The 19,781-nt window shown below is 43.3% G+C and overlaps 1 protein-coding gene across 2 annotated transcripts; it reads left to right on the top strand.

The window, feature by feature from the left end:
* The first annotated feature begins 2,533 nt into the window (after nt 1-2,533).
* LOC124204262 (neurotrimin-like) lies at nt 2,534-19,411 on the top strand. 2 transcript variants are annotated; one of them, XM_046601308.1, is made up of 12 exons: nt 2,534-3,248; nt 5,868-5,980; nt 7,142-7,293; nt 7,374-7,429; nt 10,020-10,178; nt 10,402-10,530; nt 11,269-11,507; nt 11,581-11,683; nt 17,746-17,814; nt 17,879-17,950; nt 18,033-18,152; nt 18,760-19,411. In XM_046601308.1, the coding sequence occupies exons 1-12, from the start codon at nt 2,963-2,965 to the stop codon at nt 18,900-18,902; spliced, it is 1,641 nt and encodes a 546-aa protein (XP_046457264.1). In that variant the 5' UTR covers nt 2,534-2,962; the 3' UTR covers nt 18,903-19,411. The 2 variants fall into 2 exon arrangements, with proteins under 2 accessions (XP_046457264.1, XP_046457265.1); XM_046601309.1 differs by lacking the exons at nt 2,534-3,248; nt 5,868-5,980 and adding an exon at nt 6,313-6,390.
* The last annotated feature ends 370 nt before the right edge of the window (nt 19,412-19,781 follow it).

Below are 19,781 nucleotides of genomic sequence, written 5' to 3'. Positions count from 1 at the left end.
TCTGCATTAGCTTTTCTTTCGAATTCTTTTCTATAATTCCATTTAATAAAATTTACACCCTTTTTTGGACGGGAATATTTTATTCCGGAGAATTGGATCATTTGGGTCAAATATCAATCGCGCTCAATTGAGTTTCACACCTGATCGAATAAGACTATAGCATCAAATTCTATGATACTTCCCGTGAATATCTTAACCTTTATATATACAAATTCATACATAATAAACTTGTCCTGATGCCCGCAGGTGTACAGAAACAAGAAAGTTGAAATCCCCCAAAGAATAAAAACAAAAAAGAAATGATGTAACAAAAAATCAATTGGAGAGAATTCCCGCAAGAAACAATCCGCAAAATTGTCCTTCCGTTTCAGTGGGTCGACTAACAAAGATGCTGTCGCTTCCAGGATGCCTGTTATATGTCTAGAAACAGCTGATGCGTCATCCAATGTGTCGCGCGTGTTTGTCTACCAAACCCACAGACGGTTGGAGAATCTCCAAATATATAAATTGCCGCAATAATAATCCCATACTCATTTGACCTATTCCCTTTTTATTTCCCCCGCACCTAATTGTAACAAGATCTTGCACGTCTACTCTCAAGGAAATGACGCTCTTTGCATCCATATGTTGGCGTGCATAATCAGAGACGTATTCAACACATGTTCTTTCTTCTTCTTCCTGATGATTTATTATTACGTCTATAGGCTACGCACCGACCGTAATAAGCGGCCCTATTGTATTAATCAATTCCACCAAGAATAGGCCCTATATAGTACGATTGATTTGTGTCTGTCAACACCGTCAAACTACATCACGTGTCTAGATGTATATAACGCGTCACCAAGGATTATTACATGTACAGTAGGTTTGCCGACGACTAACTAAGTTTCTACATTTCCTATGACAGCGCTGGCGCAGGAAAAAGAAGTGCATTTGTACGGTAGCATCATCATGCGCGCATTCTTACAATTCATCAGCAGATATAGATGTATAGTTAGATGTGCGTATAAGACCTAAATCTATCTACACCGTCATCCTCCGCTTCTAGAATTTTTTTTTTTTAAAGTTTAATGAGATGAGATGACGGAAGAGAAAGTTGTCGAAGAAAAGTTCCGACGACAAATGGTTTCACGCCTTTGGTTATGTGTGCGCTATAGATGATGATTATTTTTTTTTCGCATTCTCATCTATGTAGAAACCTATAGGCCTATAGGCATACACAACCTTAACGATGTGAAAAAAATAGAGTTTTCACTACGTCAAGCGCATCATTTATCCCGCAAAAGCCGCGCTGATGGAAATCTATACTATATAAAAGAAAAAGAATAGGGGAAAAGTTTTGTGACAAGCACCGCAGTCGGCGGCCCTTTTTTGTCCGATTCTCTATCTCAGGCCTCACAGCGCCCACCCAGCAGAGGCCACATCAGCCAGCACACTCTTTTATTATAATATTCCATCATGCTGGTCGTCTAGACGAGTGTGCCATTGTGATGAGCGGGGGTGGGGGGGGGGCTATGTTCATCGTCCATCAGTCTTGAGACGATGAGTGCGCTGTGCATTAATAAGTCAGCAGCTATATAGCGGAGAAGAGAAGAGAGTCTTATACATTCATTCGCTAGAGCTGCTTAAATTCTTCTACACAGCCAGCGACAAATAGGCGACAAGTTCTGTGCAAAAGGCGGCCATATGCTCGTGAATTTTCATCCCCTCCACCCGCACACACACATACACTCTTGTTGACACGAAACCCTCCATCGGAATCCCTATAAAGTTTATATATAACATCGGATGTAGCTATATTCGGTGCGCGCGGTTTTTTCGTATTTTTATTTTTCGTCAAGCGCGCGCTTGTGATTCATATCTTGTATCTTGTATATTAGCCCCCAACTGCAGCAACGTGTGTTTAATATACCGCAAGTCAAAGTTTCGCCCTTTTCAATGGACATGTATAGTAGACGGAAGGGATGGGCTTATTGGCCTGTAGGGTTTTATTGACACAAACACAAACCGTCAGCCATATACCCAAAGGCTTTCTATATGATGCCGAGGGATGACAGCATTTTTGGTTGATTGAAACGCGACTTTGAGTTGACTTGGCCTTTTTTTATTTCGGCCTCCGCGAGCTGTGGACTTGCCGAAATACATTCCATCTTGACATATAGTATATTATGTCGATTTTCCTGGGAAATGCGCGGTCGCCAGGAATGGTTTTATATAGAATGTTGTGTGGATGGTTTGTCAAAACGTCCTCCCCCCGGTTGCGATGATCAATCCAGATCTGCGTGAAACACAGCCAGACGTCTGCGTTGTGTTTTACTATTCACGTCGATTCACGTGTATTATATCCATCATATGCACATCTATAAATCTAAACACCCAAACTCTCGCGCGGGGTGAACAGCACAGCAATAGGAGTGATGCACTGTGTGCTCTGCTCCACCACACACACTTGTGCTGCGCTCCAGTTTGCTCCTACTCCTGGGATAAGGGGGCGGGTTGGGAGTGAATATAAAAAGGGCCGAACGCAAACGCCGGAAAGCTCAGTCAGCGCCCGAGCGACATCCGCCAAAGACACGCGTTCCTGAAGCTCCTCCAGCAACTGTGCGGCATCCATTTCTATATAATAGCTACTGTATAGTTTGCGCACTCTAAACTATTCTATCTAGAGTCTAGACATCACGTTCGATTATAGCGCACTGTCAGTGACGTGCAAAGAGTGCAACGGTGTGTTGTTTGTCGTCACGACAGATTTGGATATATCCAGCGGCAAGAGATATAAGAGAAAAGTGATCCTGGAATTTGTTTTAGATCCCACCCGATAAGCCGCTACCGACAAAGCCGTTTGACAGCAGCTTGAGGGTTGGCGCCGGTGATACAATTTCACAGTGAAAAATCGACAGGGAAGATCATCGGCGAGCAGCGGAGGGGCTGCGGGGGTTCATCATCATCACACACATCGCCGATGTTTCAAACAGACGGTGCTGGCGCAAACCCGTCAAGTGCTGCCGTCGGTAGTAGTCACAGTCGGAGCTGCTGTTGTAACACGAAAATGACGATGAGTTTCGATAACATGGCCAGCAGCAGCGACAGACGACTACTGAAGGTGTCGAATTTCACGTGTCGGCCATCGGAGCGGCGGTGTCAATCGGCCGCTAATATTACCAGCAAGTTGCTCCTGCTCTCTTATTGGACGGCCGCCGTCGCCGTTTTGCTTCTCTCAGCCACGCCGGCCTTAGCCGTTGCTAAAGGTAACAACAAAAAACAACCAGAAAACCTGTGCTGTCCCCCCTCAGCTATATACTTTGTTGTCCATTTATAATCTGTTTTAGAAATGTGAAATCGTTGAGCTTCTATATATTTCCCATCACCAAATGGTTAGACAACATAGGGTCTATATCTTTTTCACCCCAATTTAGCCGATGGTTTTTTTTTTAAATAACGCGCTGTATTATCTTCATTAAAATAAAAAATGTAGCGATAACAGAGCAGTCGTTATTATATAAGGGGTATATAAAATTCAGGATAGAGAGCGGGTGCTATATACATGACAAGAGATTCGGTTTGTAATAATTTCGTGGAAGCCGTCACGGATTATTAGTGTTCCACATTCTAATAGTGAATCGTATGTGTAATATATAGTATATTATACAGATAGATATAACTATTGCATATAGATACACAGATGATATACCCAAAGGAGAAGGCGGATAAGAACAGCATGTATTTAGACAGAGAGGCATCAGCGCAGTAGCCTACACGGCTCGAGTTACTTATATTTTCATTGTCTCTCTAGTTCTCTGTCTTTTCCCCATCTATATTACTATACGCCGCGTTGTCTGTCCATATATATAATCATGCTATACTTGCCCTTCTTCCCATCTTGGTATTATTATAGAGATGGGATATGTGGATTCACTTTGATTGACTGGCTCGTGCAGTGAAACAAAGCTGGCGACTCTATGGCGGGGTTCATCAGGCCAATCATTCCAAAGATATGAATTGTCTTGTTTTTTGTATTACGCGCCTTTTTCGTCAAATCATTTCTATAATTCGATTGATTAGAAATTTGGTGCCTATAAAAATCTATCGATCAAAGATAAAGATTCAAATATATACAGGACGCTCATATTTGTCTTCATTAGCGATCGTATTTTAGCCATTCCACCAGCGCAGCACTTTCTGGCTGTTGACGAAATTAATAATTCCGAGGGATATAATAATAATACCGTACGCTTGGTGGTGCTGGATTGTTCCCCGATGTGCATCAACTGCTCCCCCACATGTAATCCCTCGCCCTTGTTCCTCATCGTCTCTATAGCTTCTCCCCCTCGATCCTCCTTCTCCCTGTAGGGTATAGGCCAATCTTCTATTCCGGCTCAACGCCGCCGACTGATGTGTGATGCCAGTGCAAAGCGCGCAAACGGCGCTGCGGTATAGATGTATTTATGAAAGTCTAATATATTATTATTAGACATCATTTATTTAGAAAAGCATTGTGATGGAGGATGACGAGAGAGTTTGCCTGCTGCTGGCGGCCACTTTGCTTCTTTTTTTAAGCTTATTCTCCGTGATGGAAGAAATATAAGAAGCTCCCGGCCAAAATGTTTTTGTGTCCGTGATGTTTTGGTATACACAAGAACCTTGTGAGACTGTGTAGGCCTTTGGGCGCTTTGATAGCATTCAGCTTCGGCGACAAAGACGTTGATCACGTCCCGGCAAACCAAATCTAAGCATCCGAAAAAGAAGAAACATCAGCCAAGTCGGGCGGCTTGCACGATCCCGAAGGTGCGCAAAACAAACACGAAATCCTTGCCGACACTTGACGTAATCATCTGCTGGCGCGGCGCCGAGCGCGCTATATAAAGGCAACTTATTGTCTGTGTACAGCAGCCAAAGGGAAATAAAGAACATCCAAAAGTCGGAATAATATACAAGAAAAGAATATCATCTATACACACACAGTAGAAGAGTTTGTGAAATGTCTGACAAACAATTCGTATATAGACGAGGAAAGATGGATAAAAGAGAGCCGCAACCGTTTGTGCCGCCGCCGTTGTGTTGAAAGGCCGCGCGCCGCCAGCGGAATAAGAAAAAAAAGTTACATGTAGTATACAAGGGGGCATATAATCTAACTGCATTCGAAGAAAAGTTGTCGAGAGAGCAGAACGGTCGTAATGAAGCGAAACATCAAAAGACATAAAACGAGCGCGCGGGGTCTCCACACGACGATGACACAACATCAATTTCGTTATTTTTTTCTATTTTTTTCGCCATGTATTTTATTTTTCCACAAGGATGTCATTATGATTGCGTGTGTTGTTTGTTAGGGAAGTAAAAAGAAAAAAAGTTTCGACACTTGGCGATGCCGTAGAGACAGAGGAGGTTCTTGGGTGTATGGAGAGATGAGGCGCATTCGTGATATTGTTGAGCTGATGCTTCCTTTGCATATTATGTGTAGTAGAGATGATGCTGGGGCTCATTAGCAAACGGCTGGCCGCTTCATTATGTATCCGGTTGGCCTGGGCAAGACGCGGGATCACCTTCCATATGGCCTCGAATTTCGTCAAAGAATCGAAGCTCGTGATAATGAACCGTCCTGTATAAAGGTGATGGATGATTATCGAAAAATTTAAAGTTCTAAGAAAAGATGTAAGACAACAGAGACGAGAAAAATGGTTTGACCTTTTCGTATTTTTGGGCTGCCGGATAGATGGGAACCAATATTATTTCCGGTCTTGATTTTTAAAACGAGCTCTTTTGTGTAAAGAAAACGATCCATTTCGGATGATTGGGTGCCTATAGCGCGGCTGAACTTTTAAAAGTTGTAAAACATTTTAATGATATGTTCAATGTGACCTTTGAAACAGGTTCCGTCGTCGGTCCCGATCCTGAATTCGTGGAGCCCTTACAAAACCTGACAGTGACGGCGGGTCGAGATGTCAAATTGCAGTGCTCAGTCAAACACCTCGGCTCCTACAAGGTATGTGAATATTTATTACCTCTTGACTTACGAAGAGGATCTCCTGTATAGGGTCTTATTGTGGGCGGAAGAGTTGAGAGTAGGAGGGGTTTATAAGTAATTGTCTTCGGTATGTAAATGTATAGGAAGCTTACTGTATAACTTGTTGAGATGAACTATAACTGGATACTAAAATAAAACCCGATCCGTTCAGCGGATGGCAAGCGCAGGCGAGAAAATCACTTTGATCGTATTTCGTATTTGATTGGTTTAGACTTTAGGATAGGAGTCGATTTTTAATGGAATTTTCAATCGATTTCTTAAAGATAGTTGTCGTCTGCTTTCGTCATTACTCATTAGTAAGTTTCGAAAATACAAAGTTTAAGATTACAATCAAAACGGAATGATGGCATTCGAAACTTCAGCTGAAGGTAAAATTCAATTTAAAATGATTAAATGTATGGCTAAAGGTTTATTTTACTGTACAAAGTCATTCTGGAAAGCAATTGTGTTGAGATTCGAAAACATGTTGGTAAAAACAATACATTTCCTACTTTGCTCTTTGCTTTTTTGGAGTTTATAAAGTTAAAAATTTGAAAATAATTTGATAATCCAAGTTGTGAAACAAACATAAGTTGTTGGCAGCAAATCATTTCAGTGTAGTTCCTACAAGTTTACGTGAAAAAAAATCACATGTTGATATTTACAGGGAACATATAGCTGTGAACATAAAGTGTTCATATTTTCCTGTAAGCTTTCTTGAACTGTGTCATGCTGCAATGTGGTTACTGAAATTGAAATGGTTTTTGAAAATTTGTAATTTTTAGCGATTTGATGTATTGGAGGAACAAATCTGGAACAACAACAATCAAGGAACAACTCTGGAATGAATTTCCTACAGACAGATTGTTGAATGATTTTCAAATTCCAATTGTTTCAACTTTGATCTCTAAAAGCAAATTGCAATTAGAAAATGTTATGGCCTACCTCCACACTGCGTCACCTGCCTTGGTTATGTAGACACAATGGGTGTAGACGTATATAGATATAAATATAGAAGCAGGGGCCACACACGAATGACGTCATTTGGCCGAAAGAGACAACAAAAATAAAAAGTGGGGGCCATAAAAGGATTGAGCGTAAAAGGTTAATTTCTCTTGTTGTTCTGCTTAATACTTTCAGGTAGCCTGGATCTACATGGAACGGTCGGCCATTCTGACGGTGCAGAACCACGTCATCACACGCAATCCTCGCATCAGCGTCTCGCACGACCAGCATCACACATGGAATTTACATATCTCATCCATTCAAGAATCGGATCGCGGTGGTTACATGTCAGTTTTCATTCTAAATTGTTACCACATTTCTCTTTTGTTTCTTCTAATAAAAACATTTTGCAATTGATCGTCTATAGGTGCCAAATCAACACAGCGGCTGCCAAGACCCGCGTCGGCTACATCTCGGTCGTCGGTAAGTGCTCTGCACTCCTTTTTTCTTCATCATCTTCCATATAATCAGCGGGTGATCGCTAATCACTCGTATAGCGATCCTGGGATCCCCCTCGCCATGATGTCGATTAAAAAGGGTCGTCCCAGCTCTCATCTTTTTCTCCTTCCGTCCTCCAGACAAGAGGGAGGGGGGTTAGACGATGATGTATGTTTTCACAATGTTGATGATCATCCAGCACATCAAGAGATTTGAGCCTCTAGTAGATATACTAGACACTTTGCCTACTAGTAGATTCTTTGTTGTGTGTTGTTGTCTGCTGATGCCAGTGAAGCGGAAACTTTGGCTGTAAGGTCCGTTAATCGCTGACACGCTTCGTTAAAAGAAATAAGTGTATATTCTAGTGTTGTGTGCGGAGTAGAGCTCTCTCTATAGCTCAGTGGATACAGACAAAAGGGAGACACACAAGAGAGGGGGGAGCGCTGGAGGATTTGGTGGGTAGACGAGCTCATCGTCGAGAGTTTATTCGCCGAAAGAAGAGCTCACAGCAAGGATCCCTTGCTGCGCTCTTGTGTATTCCCCACTGGAAATGGAAAGCCTATAGCTGCGTTATACGAGAGAGGAGCGGCTAAGATGGAATGCATCGATCCATCACGGGCCATCAAACGATGCCAACTGGTGAACAAAGTCAAAAGCTCTTATTTATCATACTGAAGTGGCAATTGGGGGAAACCCTGTTGAAGCCCAGACCCCATCTTGTATGTACTCTATTGTAGATCGTGTTACAGCTGAAACAGAAAAAAAAAAACAGATAAAAGATGCAACAATTCGATTCAGCCTGTCGGAAATGCGGATCGACTATCAAGGATATAGACAGATTGTGTATGTGGAGAGAGGCTTATTTTTTATTTTTGTAGAGATTCAATGACGGACAGAGTCTCCAAATTTTAAAAACAACAGCTGGAAACTCAAAAACAAAAAGTTGATGGGAAAACTACGGTCTAGACAAAAGGATATAGGACGTAACGAAATCAAACAACATGAACGGGGTAGGAAAGTGAATCACGCGCGCGGGGCTTTGGGAAATGAAATCAAAGATCTGGAAAAGAAGGAATACACAGCTTTTTTTTCTTTTCTTTTCTTATTCGAGAGGGGCTGGATCGCTTCGGGGCTCAATCCCGCGTTCGGTCAGAACCGAGAGGGTTGGGTTGGAGGGACAGACGGAGAGAATTTGGGACGAACGAGAAAGTCGAAATAAAATAAAAGGAGACTCGGGCGCAATCTCCGGTTTCGTCTCTCTCTCTCTCGGAATAAACAAATATTTGACCAGTACTCCACCTTTTCTGTTTCTTCTCCGAATCAAAATGAAGGACCACCATTTCTACCCGACAGCCTTATCTATCTATATATAGTACGTCCATCTAATACTATATCTCTCTGTGCCAGCACACCATACCCCCCTGTATATATATCCAGAGATTTGTCTAGCGCAAAGCTTTTGTTTTTTCTTTTGATCAAATCCTCTTTTGGATATTTATTCTCAACATTTTTTTGTTTTATTCTTTCAGGCTTTGATTGACTCGAAGAGTCGCAATCTTTTATGTTGGAGTAGGATCTGAAAGGAAAATAAAGGTTATGGAGTGGGTGGGATATCTAGAGATGCCTATATAAGAAGGCCGTAAAGTGCTGTCGTCCTTGGGAGAGTTGCTGCATGGGCCAGTCAGTCAATTCAGTTCATTGTGGAGAAAGACTTTTCGGTCCTTCACGCAGACATTTATATTGTGTCTGGGCGATATTTACCGGGAGAGAGGAGACTGGCCGGTCGTTATATTTCAAATGTGTGCAGTGAGACATGGAGTGTCTGATGCCGACATGGAGCAATCGAGAGAGAGAGAGCGAAAACCTATTCATCCGTCTCCGGCTCACGCTGCTGGTGACAGCTCACACACACACACTACACCCTGTGAACCTCCAGCAGTTCGGTAGGGGGAAAAAATGAGGGAAAAACGCGAGCAAGTTGATTGGGAAATGCCACACAAAGAGGATAGTTGGTGTGGGGGGAGATTGTCGTCCATCCGATGTGCCCCGCAAGGCCAGAAGACCAGCCACAGTTAGCGGTGGTGTTAAAGAGATGAAGTAAGAGGCGTGTTGCATTCAACTAATGACCAAGTTGATGTTGGCCATCAAAACCCAACTGAACACTATGTCCCAATATTGTAATGACCTAATACGAAATGAGTGGAATAGATGAGAAACGGCAAGACTCCCGCACGTCGTCAAAGGCCGCGGGAATCCATTAGGAGACAAGCCGATTTGCATATAGTAGATGTAGAAAAAGGAAAAAAGAAGAAGAATCTTAACTCGGCAGGGCTCCTAAATCCGACCAGAGTAGAGAGATGTGCCCGGGCCTAATGGCCTATAATGGCGCTAATGCCGAGATGTTTCCCATTTGAAACGCTCGTCGTTCAAAGTTATTCCTCCTCTTCTCTTTTGTCGAGTGTTTTCAACTCCCACACGTTTTTTGCACGTCATTTGCATAACATTAAAAGCAAGTTGGGTGTTATATTATCTAATGAATTGCTCCTTTTCTTTTGGGTTATAATCATTTCCTTAGTGCCGCCGAGTATCGACGACGGGCTGAGCAGTTCGGACGTGACTGCGCGGGAGCAGAGCTCCGTGACTCTGACTTGCAGCGCAACAGGCACTCTGCCATTAACGGTCCGCTGGCGGCGAGAGGACGGCAAACTCATCAACATCAACCGAACACTTGCCGGTATGTAACTCATTTTATTGTCTATAGGATTAATCAGACAAATATAAAGGCGGGTGCCCTTCCCGGAGTAAAACTCAGCGCCGGGAGTGCGCGGGACTAGACAATAAAATTTAAAAAACAGAATTAAACTTTTAGTTTCCTGTTGAGGGGGCGTGATATGACGTCACCCCCTTTTTTTTATTACCACATGTTTAATCATTTTGATTGATTTTTTTGTACATAGTAACCGAATGGGAGGGGACTCATCTGGACCTGAGTAAAGTCAGCCGTTACGACATGGCCGCCTACTTGTGCATCGCTTCCAACGGAGTTCCGCCCACCGTCAGCAAGCGCATCAGTCTCTCGGTCGAGTGTGAGTCTCTCTTCATTCACTTTCTTTCTGGCGTTCCAATTCATTTTCACAGTATTGATTTGTTGGATTATTATTAAGGTCGTCGGCTGGGTTGTTGTTGTTGTGAATAGCGTGCGGAATAGATTAGAGGGGGTTAGACGGATATTGCGGCTCTAGTTTGAATGGGCTCTCGTCGTGCTCTGACGTCATTACACAATAGAAAAACGGCTCGCCCAGCGATTGATGTCTTGCCCAAAATCATCCAAAAGTAATAAACGGGGGCGAGCTGCTATCGGCTGCTATAACACTCTCTGTGCTCTTGTAATTTTCTTCGTTTTAACAAAATAGAAAATTCTACCCACCCTCGCAACTAATTGGAATTTTGGGAGGAAAATTCCCGGCTCTTTTTTCTTGTTTGACGCCATAGACATTCATTGGCCAAACACACCAAAAATATTTGGGAAGAGTAATATCGTCTGTGTGGCGCTGGCTGGCTGTCCATGTGTAATGAAAAGCCCTTCAGGCTCTCTATCCGCCATATCTAGCCGCGACCACTATACACACAATCATCGCCTGTTTATGCGACAAGCGGATCCAGCTTCTTTTATTTTTTCGGGGGCTTGGCCGTCCGCTCCCGCGTGCGGGTGACAGGCGGCGGATATTTATTTTACCCTTTTTTTTCGGGCGGGAAATATAAATCTGATTTGTGTGTTTCTTTTGTTTTTTTCCCGGGTTGGATGTGGTCGTGACGTTCAACAGTTCCGCCCTCGGTCACGCTGCATCAGCAGCTGATTGGCGCTCCACTTGGGTCGACAGTGTCGCTGGACTGCACGATCGAGTCGAGCCCGTCGGCCCTGCACTTTTGGAGCCGCAGCGACGGGACCGATTTGCACGAAGCGGCTAAATATCTGATGCAATCCTCATCGTCCGTCGGACCTGTTGTCACTCCCGCCATGGCCGGCTCCTCTCAACCGACTTGGCCAGCATTCCGCACTCAAGTAAAAACCCCAAATAAATTCTGAATCATTTAAAAAAAAAACTAAAAAATTTGAATTGTGTCGATTCAAACAGCTCCGACTGACGATCGTGAACGTGACAGCCAGAGATTACGGAGCCTATCGTTGCGTGGCCAAGAATCAGTACGGCGAAGCTGACGGAGTCATCACTTTTCACCGTAAGTTGTTATCCACCCTACTAAACTAGACTCTCTTTTCTACACACATCAGCTGGCCCTATAGCGCACTGCTGACGGACAGAAAAAAAGGAAAAATGGGAATAATGCATGTCGCACATGTCGCCGGGAGAAGTTCATCTCTCTACGTCTTGCCACGACTCGAGCTATTCAATTGGCAACAAAAGGTGTTTTTTCTTTTCGAAGAATATCTGCTTGTTATGGCACCCGTTTCATTTCGAATATGACTACTACTGCTGCCTATTTGGAAATAGGCATCTTTCTCCAAACAGGATGGAATCAAATGAAAAGCTCCGAGAGATAGCCGTGCATGTAACGCACCCCCCCAACCGACCAACAAGGAAATAAATAGCGCCTCCCCTCTCCCGTTCGAATCCAATAATCTGAGAGATAGGAGCGTGAAAGGAGGATGTCTAGAAAAAAAAGAAAAAACGGGAGCATTTTTGAGTAGTATAGTATAGCTCGCCCAGGCCCATCGTTACGTCAAAAAATGCTATTTGAATGACACAACTCTATGGGAAATTTCGATTGAAAGATGAGGGAGGGGCCAAGCGTGTCTGTACAACATCTCTTGTGTCATCATTCTCACGTCGAAACTGAAAGTGTCACGGATATTGGACTCTCGCGCGCCTCTCTCGGATATACGTGCACAACCGACGAAAAAGAGATAATGTTGGGCCAGGGAGAAGTAGAGGGGACCGTGTGTATTAATGACATGCGCCGCTTATGTTCATCATTATATACCCCGGCTCCTTGAAAATAAGAAAAAAGAAAAAATAGTGGGGGGGAAATTGGAGTGCAAACTTTTGACAATTTATCCAAAGCGAAATCTCGAGAATGTCAACCGCACCACACACCCCTCACCCCTCACCCAAGTTGTGAATATCTTTATTTTTCTTCTAAATCATCTCCTTGCCTAGAGTTGCAATGTTGTTGCGGCTAACTTTTTGTTCGGGGGGAGATGCTGATGCCTATCTTTCTCTTCCGCTCTTGCGACGCCATTTTTATTTCCTCCTCCGCTAGCTTCCAACAGTCGAAAAAGTTTTTGTGGCTGGATGGCGGAACGAGAAAAACGCGGCTTATACAAAAAAGAAGAAAGTTGGACGCGTTTATAGCCGACCGAGAGAGAGAGGGCCGGCAGCGGTCAACGCGGATAACCGCCAGCAGCATCTAAACCTATTTAGAACGTAAAAACCCGCGCGTCGAGCTGTTGTAAAAACTTACACAAGATAGAGGGGGGAAACAGAGGAATCACGGAGCCTATATTACATAATAATTCCGGCGGCGGCGGAGGCGAATGTTCAAATGTTCAAACTGAGACCGTGAATGAATTGTGTGTTTCCGCTGTCTGTCTACGTACATGTATACACACAACCCTAGTGTGTGTGTGTGTGTGTATAATCCAGTAAGGCCGCAAATCATTCGTGTGTTTGTCCCCTACTATATTTTCTTGTAATATCCAGTGTTGCGTAATAATTGCTTTAGACCGTCGAAATGAAGTGCGTTGTATAGTTCTCTCCCCGTCGATTCTATAATTTACAATCAAATATATATCAACTACTGTACACTAGATTTATATGGGGTTCCGGGTGAGGCTGGGGATGGAGGGGGGAATCAAATTATTATTCCATACATTACGCAACGCGACAGCTTGTTCCGGTATTGTCGGCAATTCAATCATTTTTCATTTTCGTTCTGGTGGCGATGGGGAAAAAAGGCAAACCGATGAATGTCATACAAAAATAAGAACCCCTTTTTCTATTGTAGATTTTCGTGTTAGACCTTCCACGTCATGTAAAATATACCTCCGAAGGGGGTGTGTGTGTGTGTACACGCCCCGTGGTAAAATATGAACGGCTGGTCTATATTTTACGTATCGCTATTGAAAGAAATGTTGCGTGTAGATTTGAGACATGTAGGATCTCTCGTTGATCTATACACTTTTCTCTTTCTTGTGTGTGTGTGTGTACACTCTCTCGGTCTAGTCCAGCTCGACGGCAACTTTTTTGGGTAATAATAGGAAGAATCCCGACCAGAAAAAGTTTGGTTAGGTCAGGCCCTTACTACTTGACTCCAGATCTTCCCCATCTCAATATATATACACAACTTGACGCTGGTTGACAAACTCGTTTAGCCCCGGATGGGGTTTACAGGGTCCTACTCTTAAGGCTCTTATACTTTTGTTGCCGGCAATAACTTACACGTACACATCTTTTTTGGGCTGGGGCTGCTGCTGGCTGCTGCATGCTGCTGTTTTGGGGGGCTAAACTTGCTGCGCTCTCCTGGAAAAAGAGTCGGAAATGCGCTCCAGCAACATTTCTAGTGCCGGACAAGAAGTAAAACTTTTATTTTTTTATTCCGTGTATTATTCGGAGGGTCTAGAAGAAGAAGAAGATGATAAATCTAGTCGTTTTTTCTTCTCTTTACGCAAGTTATTTCCTCCCACACTCTTTGCACCTTGGTGTTATCAGCTCCGTTAGCTGCGCGCCCAAGCCGCAAACAAATCCCCCAACTAGCGATAATAGCACGACGAACCTTGGCAGTCTAGTGCTGATTCTTTCGACATGTACAAGTGTGGAGAGAGAGGGGGGAAAACACAAGTTTTTATCTCGGTCCGCGGCTTATATAAGGCTCTATAAATGTTGGATTGACTGGACGACGACGACGCGCGCAAGTGTCCGTGCCAGAAGGATCAACCGCGCGTACGGTATACAGGATTTAAAAGCCAGAATGTCCTGCAGTGGGGGGAAAGGCCTATATTTCTTTTTATTCTTTTTAGTTTTTTCTAATTCCTGGATCGGATTGGAGTAATAGGACTGAAACATGCATCGGCCGGCTTATATCAACAGCGTCGTCGTTTCCACGAAAACTGCGCGGCGCTATTCTAAATAAATAAAAGAATAGGGAAGCTCTATAGATTGTAATAATGTACGACATGGCATTTGAATCCGTTACCCGGCGGAGGGGATTGGATTTTGGTTTTCCGCAGGCGACAGATTTACACCTTCTCCTATGGGCCCCATCGGTTTTTAATGACTGGGCTTTTTTTTGGCTCAAAAGGCTTTATCGGCCATACATAAAACTGTTTCTCCCCAATGTAACTATATTTAGAAGCGGTTAGACGGTCGGTCGAAACTCTCCACGATTGGTCGAACAATGACATTAGAGACAATCAGAAATCAAAATGGGAATCGCAGTGCTTCAGTCATAATCGGATTGTTTGAGCGACCCCCCCTATATATATTTGTCCAGGGCTCTTTTACCAGAAAAATGCCCAGCTTATAGATGCCAGTCGACTTTATTTTTACCAGATCTCTTGTCGCATTTGTCATCCGCGGCGGATGGCTGCCCAGCAATCGCACTGCAAAACATCATCTGGCGTTATGTGTTTTTCGGGTGACAAGAGACGATAGTGAAGAGAGACCCTCTCGGAGAATTCTCAATGCCAAAGCGCTCGCCCAGTCAGTTTTTCTATACATATTAAGTGAGGGTCTATATAGCTGGGCTGGGGGGAACACAATGGCATCATATAAATATATCCAGCGCGTTTCTGCGGATACACATGGAAATTATAGTGGTGGGGGGGGGGGGAGAGAAGGTGATGGTGGATGAAGGGGGGAGAAAGCCGAAAGAAAGAAGAGGAGGGTTGTACAGTCTGTGTGAGCTCATGTCCAGTGCTGCGTAATAGTAGTCGTGTGCGGACAAGAACGACAAGACCGAGGACTATAGGGATAATAGGGAAACGGGGAGGGGGGAGAATTGGTCGGTCCCATCTGCCGACGACTGCAATGTGACGCCGGAAAAACCTTTTGCACTAGCCGCCGAAAAGTCTATATAGAAGAAGAAGAAGGTTGTTTGGTTCAGTGCGAAAGGGAGGTACGCTGACCTATGGCAGATCGATTGACCGTGATAGATATAGAAGATTATTCGACTCGCTTCCTCCCAGCTATTGTCCGTCGCCCCCCCATCAATGGCTCAAAGGCCTATCCTATCCTATACTGTCTGTCTGTGTGTGCAGAACTTGTCCGGCTCAAAGCCGACGACAACAGATCGTTAAATTCCGCGACAAATGGACTAACTGCTTCCCGAAATTTTGATTAAAAAGAAATTCGAGCGGCTCTGTACCGTACAAAGTTGGCGATTTTTATAACTCGATTCTCTCGCCGTTGATTGAAAATGATTTCACTGTTAGATATAGATGTAGTTGACTTGGAATGATGATGATTTCAAAAATATAGGCCACTAAAGAAGCCATTACAGTCTGCTGATCCTTCCTAGACCAAAAACAAAAAAGAAAACGACGTAATAGTCGATGAATTATGTGGTCGTTTGTCGCGTCTCGCTCGAGGTGCTGCTGCTGCCGGTTCAATATCGCAAACTACATTCCCTCCGCATTCATCCCAGCGCATTCCCTTCTCCTTGTTATCACCCCATACTCGCGCAATTTTATCTTTGATTCTTTTAAGAGAGACAGTGCGAGACTTGAGCAGCCGTGTAATAAATTATTGCCGTGATCGATATCGTCCGTTGATCTGGCTTCGTGATTCATCGCCTCGTATGTTATACCTTAATATCCTTTTGGGTGGGCTCTCTCTCCCACGCGCGTTCTGTTTGAATCAAAGCAACGCCAATCTATTTATAGAAGCTCGCACCGGCTTATTAGACCGATGGACTCGTTTTTATTGTTATCAAACAGAAATTTTTTTTTTTCAAGCTGCTGGAAAAAGGAAATGAACGGGTGTAATATCCGCCTCCGTCTTACATCATTTTTGTTCTGTACAACAATTCCTTTGAGTTTCGAATGTATATAACCAATTCGGCTGGCGTCTCTAGCCAGAAAAACATCAACCGGTTGAGTGTTGCGATGCAATTTGCGACCCCCCTCAAAAAGAAAAGAAAAACAGACGAAATCCCCGTCAATCTTTTTTGATTGACGGGGAAGAAGAACTGTTGGATTTCACGCGTGGCGGGAATGACGGAAGAATTCGAGTCACGCGCCGCCTTGTGTGCGGGATAAGGACTCGATTGTTCGGATTGCTATTCCATTTGATTCCCAAGCGGCCAGCTGCTGAATGTTGTCTATTCTTGTGTCGTTCGCCCCCACCCACCAAACTCATTGCTTTTTCTGCTGCCCCTGCTGGCTGTGTGTGTGTGTGTGTAGTCGTCAAGTTGACCCAGATCCCCCGAAAATGCTATCGAGCTAAGCCATTGACGTACGTATAGGAATATGTGAATGTGTGTGTTAGATGTCCGCGTCAGAATCTCTCTGGGAAATCCAAAGTTTTCGACTGCATAAATTTGACTCTTGTGTTGACCTCTGCGGATCACGAATCGTTTCACGAATATTGTCCGATCCCCTAGCCCAAATCGATTGCGACTGATTTGCGACAGACCAGCATGTGTGTGGAGATGCGCGTGTTGGCGCGGTCTGTTTGAAAAGTTAGACCGACCGAAAGAGAGAAGTCTATAACAAGAATGACTTTTCGATGATGTGTGTGTGCACTACTATAAAAGGAATAGATCGTCTATAGCCAGTCGAAGTTGGTTTGACGCGGGTGTCATCTTGGCTGTCGCTTACAAATGACGTGATATCCTCCCCCCGTAAAAGTTATCTACTCCGCACCGTGACTGTTATATGGACCTCCCCCGGAATGATTAAGCAAGAGAAGCACGTTCTTTTATCAAAGACGAGAGGTACATGTAGTTGAGCAAACACTATCGCACATCATAAACGGCTTGCATTGCATGCTGGCAACAGATGTAACTTTGGCGTAGATATTCATTTATATTATAAATCATCGCCGTTTTCTCTCTACGGCCGGTGCGTGTGTACTAAATCGATCATTTGTAATAGAACTAGCTCGCGGAGACAAGTGCGTGTGTGTGTGTGTGTCTATAAGAGTTGGGAATGTAAGGACGCGGAAGTTGAGATGGTTCAAACAGATGGTCTGCTGGCTGTGTGCGGAAAACGGTCGAAATTGCCAAAGTAGCTCACGAAGCCATATCTAATATTGAAAACCCCTTTCTGCTGACTGTTTGAACAGATACACAGTCGGTTACCACGTCAACGGCATCCAACCGTAATCTGCCTCCAGTAGCCGCCATAAGCCCAGGTATATGAACGTTTCTATAATTATTTCCAAACTCAATTTATTTTTTTTAATTTTCCAATTGAAGCGCAATTGGAAGACTGGAGCCAAGACGCTAGTAATCAAACCCAAATGAGGTTAGCGGATCCATTTAATAAAGGTAGGCCAACACGTTAGACTAAAAATTTTTGAAAAATTCAATTTACTCATTTTTATTGATTGCGCAATCGTTTGAAAAAAAGGCCGCCTTCACGAGAATAAACTCCCCGACGCGTCTGATCAAAAGGAAACCAACAGCAAACCTGCCAAATCTCGTTCGGATGGCAAGTGGACCTTTGATTGGAATCTCGGTACTACAGCAGGTGGGTTAACTCGTCGTCAGCTCTTGTTTTAAGTTTTTCCGCCTTCGTGAATTGTTTTTTTGGGAGATACGTGACCGACATCTGAAACTATATAATGGCTTTAAAGAGCTGCAGATGGAGAGAAGTGAAATGAATTTTTCATTAAAGTCTATTTAAAAAAAAAAACGTTGACGGAATAAAGCGGAGTACAAGATGAAGCCTAAAATGATATTGTTATACATAGCATCAGGCAACTTGCGTGACCGTATGTGTCTATTCCCATGAGCTGAATAACTCAAATGAGACTTTATGTATTCAAGCGCGGAAGGAAGCCAAAATTCGTCTACTTAAATGAGCTTTTGAAGTATCAACATCTATAATGAAAATAAACAAGTCAAAAGTTTAGATGACGTAGAAGTCGCAAGTCTAATTGGAAATTTCGTAGAGCAGCACTCGAATTAGTTGAGTCAACAGTGTTCCTGGAAGATCGGTTGTGCAATAACTCACTTGGAAATATTGCTACTTGATTGCATATAAATAGGCCGTTCACCAAAAGATTACATGTTACATCTACATAACATTACTTTAGCGACTGACTAATTATTCTAATTATTATTTCGTCATTTAGGTTCGTCAAGTTGTACGATCTCTTCGTGGACGTGGGTTGCAACAACCTTCATTCTAATCGGATGGACGGCGATCAACAGTGTTGTAATAAACGTCAAAGCCACTACTACCTTTAACACGGCGAGGCGGAGATCTACTTGGTGAATGTCGATTGCAAATGATTCAATTCTTCTGCGTTTGTTTTCTTTTGACGTTCAAATGTGAAATGGTCGGAATGTCTGTTTGTTCGGACGAGTCTCATTGTTGCAATATAATATATGTCTGTGGTTATTTATCTCCTGTACAGATCTGTATCGCATCCATTCCAAACTGTGTGTCACTTTTTCTTCGTTTTACTCCTCCCGTGTAAATTGTATGTTCTATTCCATGGTTCTATATATCTTCTCTCAAACTTTCCAATTTCCCTTGTTCCTCAATGAAATGAGCACGAAATACTAAATAATTTCACCTATATATAAAACGAAGCCGTCGACGACAAAACGTAAAAACTTCTAACTATACTCGTTTTTTAAACACAACAAACCAATTACGACAGTTGACAACTCGACCTTTCCCGAGTTGTTTCATCAGACGGCTATCCATCAAGATTGACACATCGGCACTAGAACAAAGACGAAAGCGGAAAAGTATAATACAATATCTAGGAAATTTTACATTTTAGTCTTGTTTCACTGGTGTGTAGTGTGCTTAATTTAATCCAGATATTAAAGAATACCAAAAACTAGGGGTACATTATATTCCAAAGATGCTAGGTCAGGCACTTTTCCACAATAATGGCGATAAATCAAAGCGTCAAAATCAAATCTAATAATAATTGATGGGCACAATCACTTCCGATCACTTCCAATCCAATAGCTCAAACGGTAATTATAATGCTTCCGTTTGCCTCATATCCAACCAATGGGATTAGTTGCTAACCGTTTTTGCGGAAATCAACTGAATCCAGCACTCGCCGGAGCCGGAATAAGAGGTTTTGTTTCACAGGAAGTGCTGCAACATAAACTTAGACTTATGTGGTCGTAC

This window comes from Daphnia pulex, chromosome 10, assembly GCF_021134715.1.
Source record: "Daphnia pulex isolate KAP4 chromosome 10, ASM2113471v1".
Lineage (NCBI taxonomy): Eukaryota > Metazoa > Arthropoda > Branchiopoda > Diplostraca > Daphniidae > Daphnia > Daphnia pulex.
The sequence above is the reverse complement of the archived record's forward strand: the minus strand, read 5'-3'. Positions and strand labels throughout refer to the sequence as shown.

Excerpts from the sequence above, each read along its gene's own strand:
- LOC124204262 (XM_046601308.1), top strand. The coding sequence starts at position 2,963 with ATGTTTCAAACAGACGGTGCTGGCGCAAACCCGTCAAGTGCTGCCGTC. Across the intron at positions 10,531-11,268 it reads CATCAGTCTCTCGGTCGAGT|TTCCGCCCTCGGTCACGCTG; the intron begins GTGAGTCTCTCT and ends GACGTTCAACAG. Across the intron at positions 11,684-17,745 it reads CGGAGTCATCACTTTTCACC|ATACACAGTCGGTTACCACG; the intron begins GTAAGTTGTTAT and ends CTGTTTGAACAG.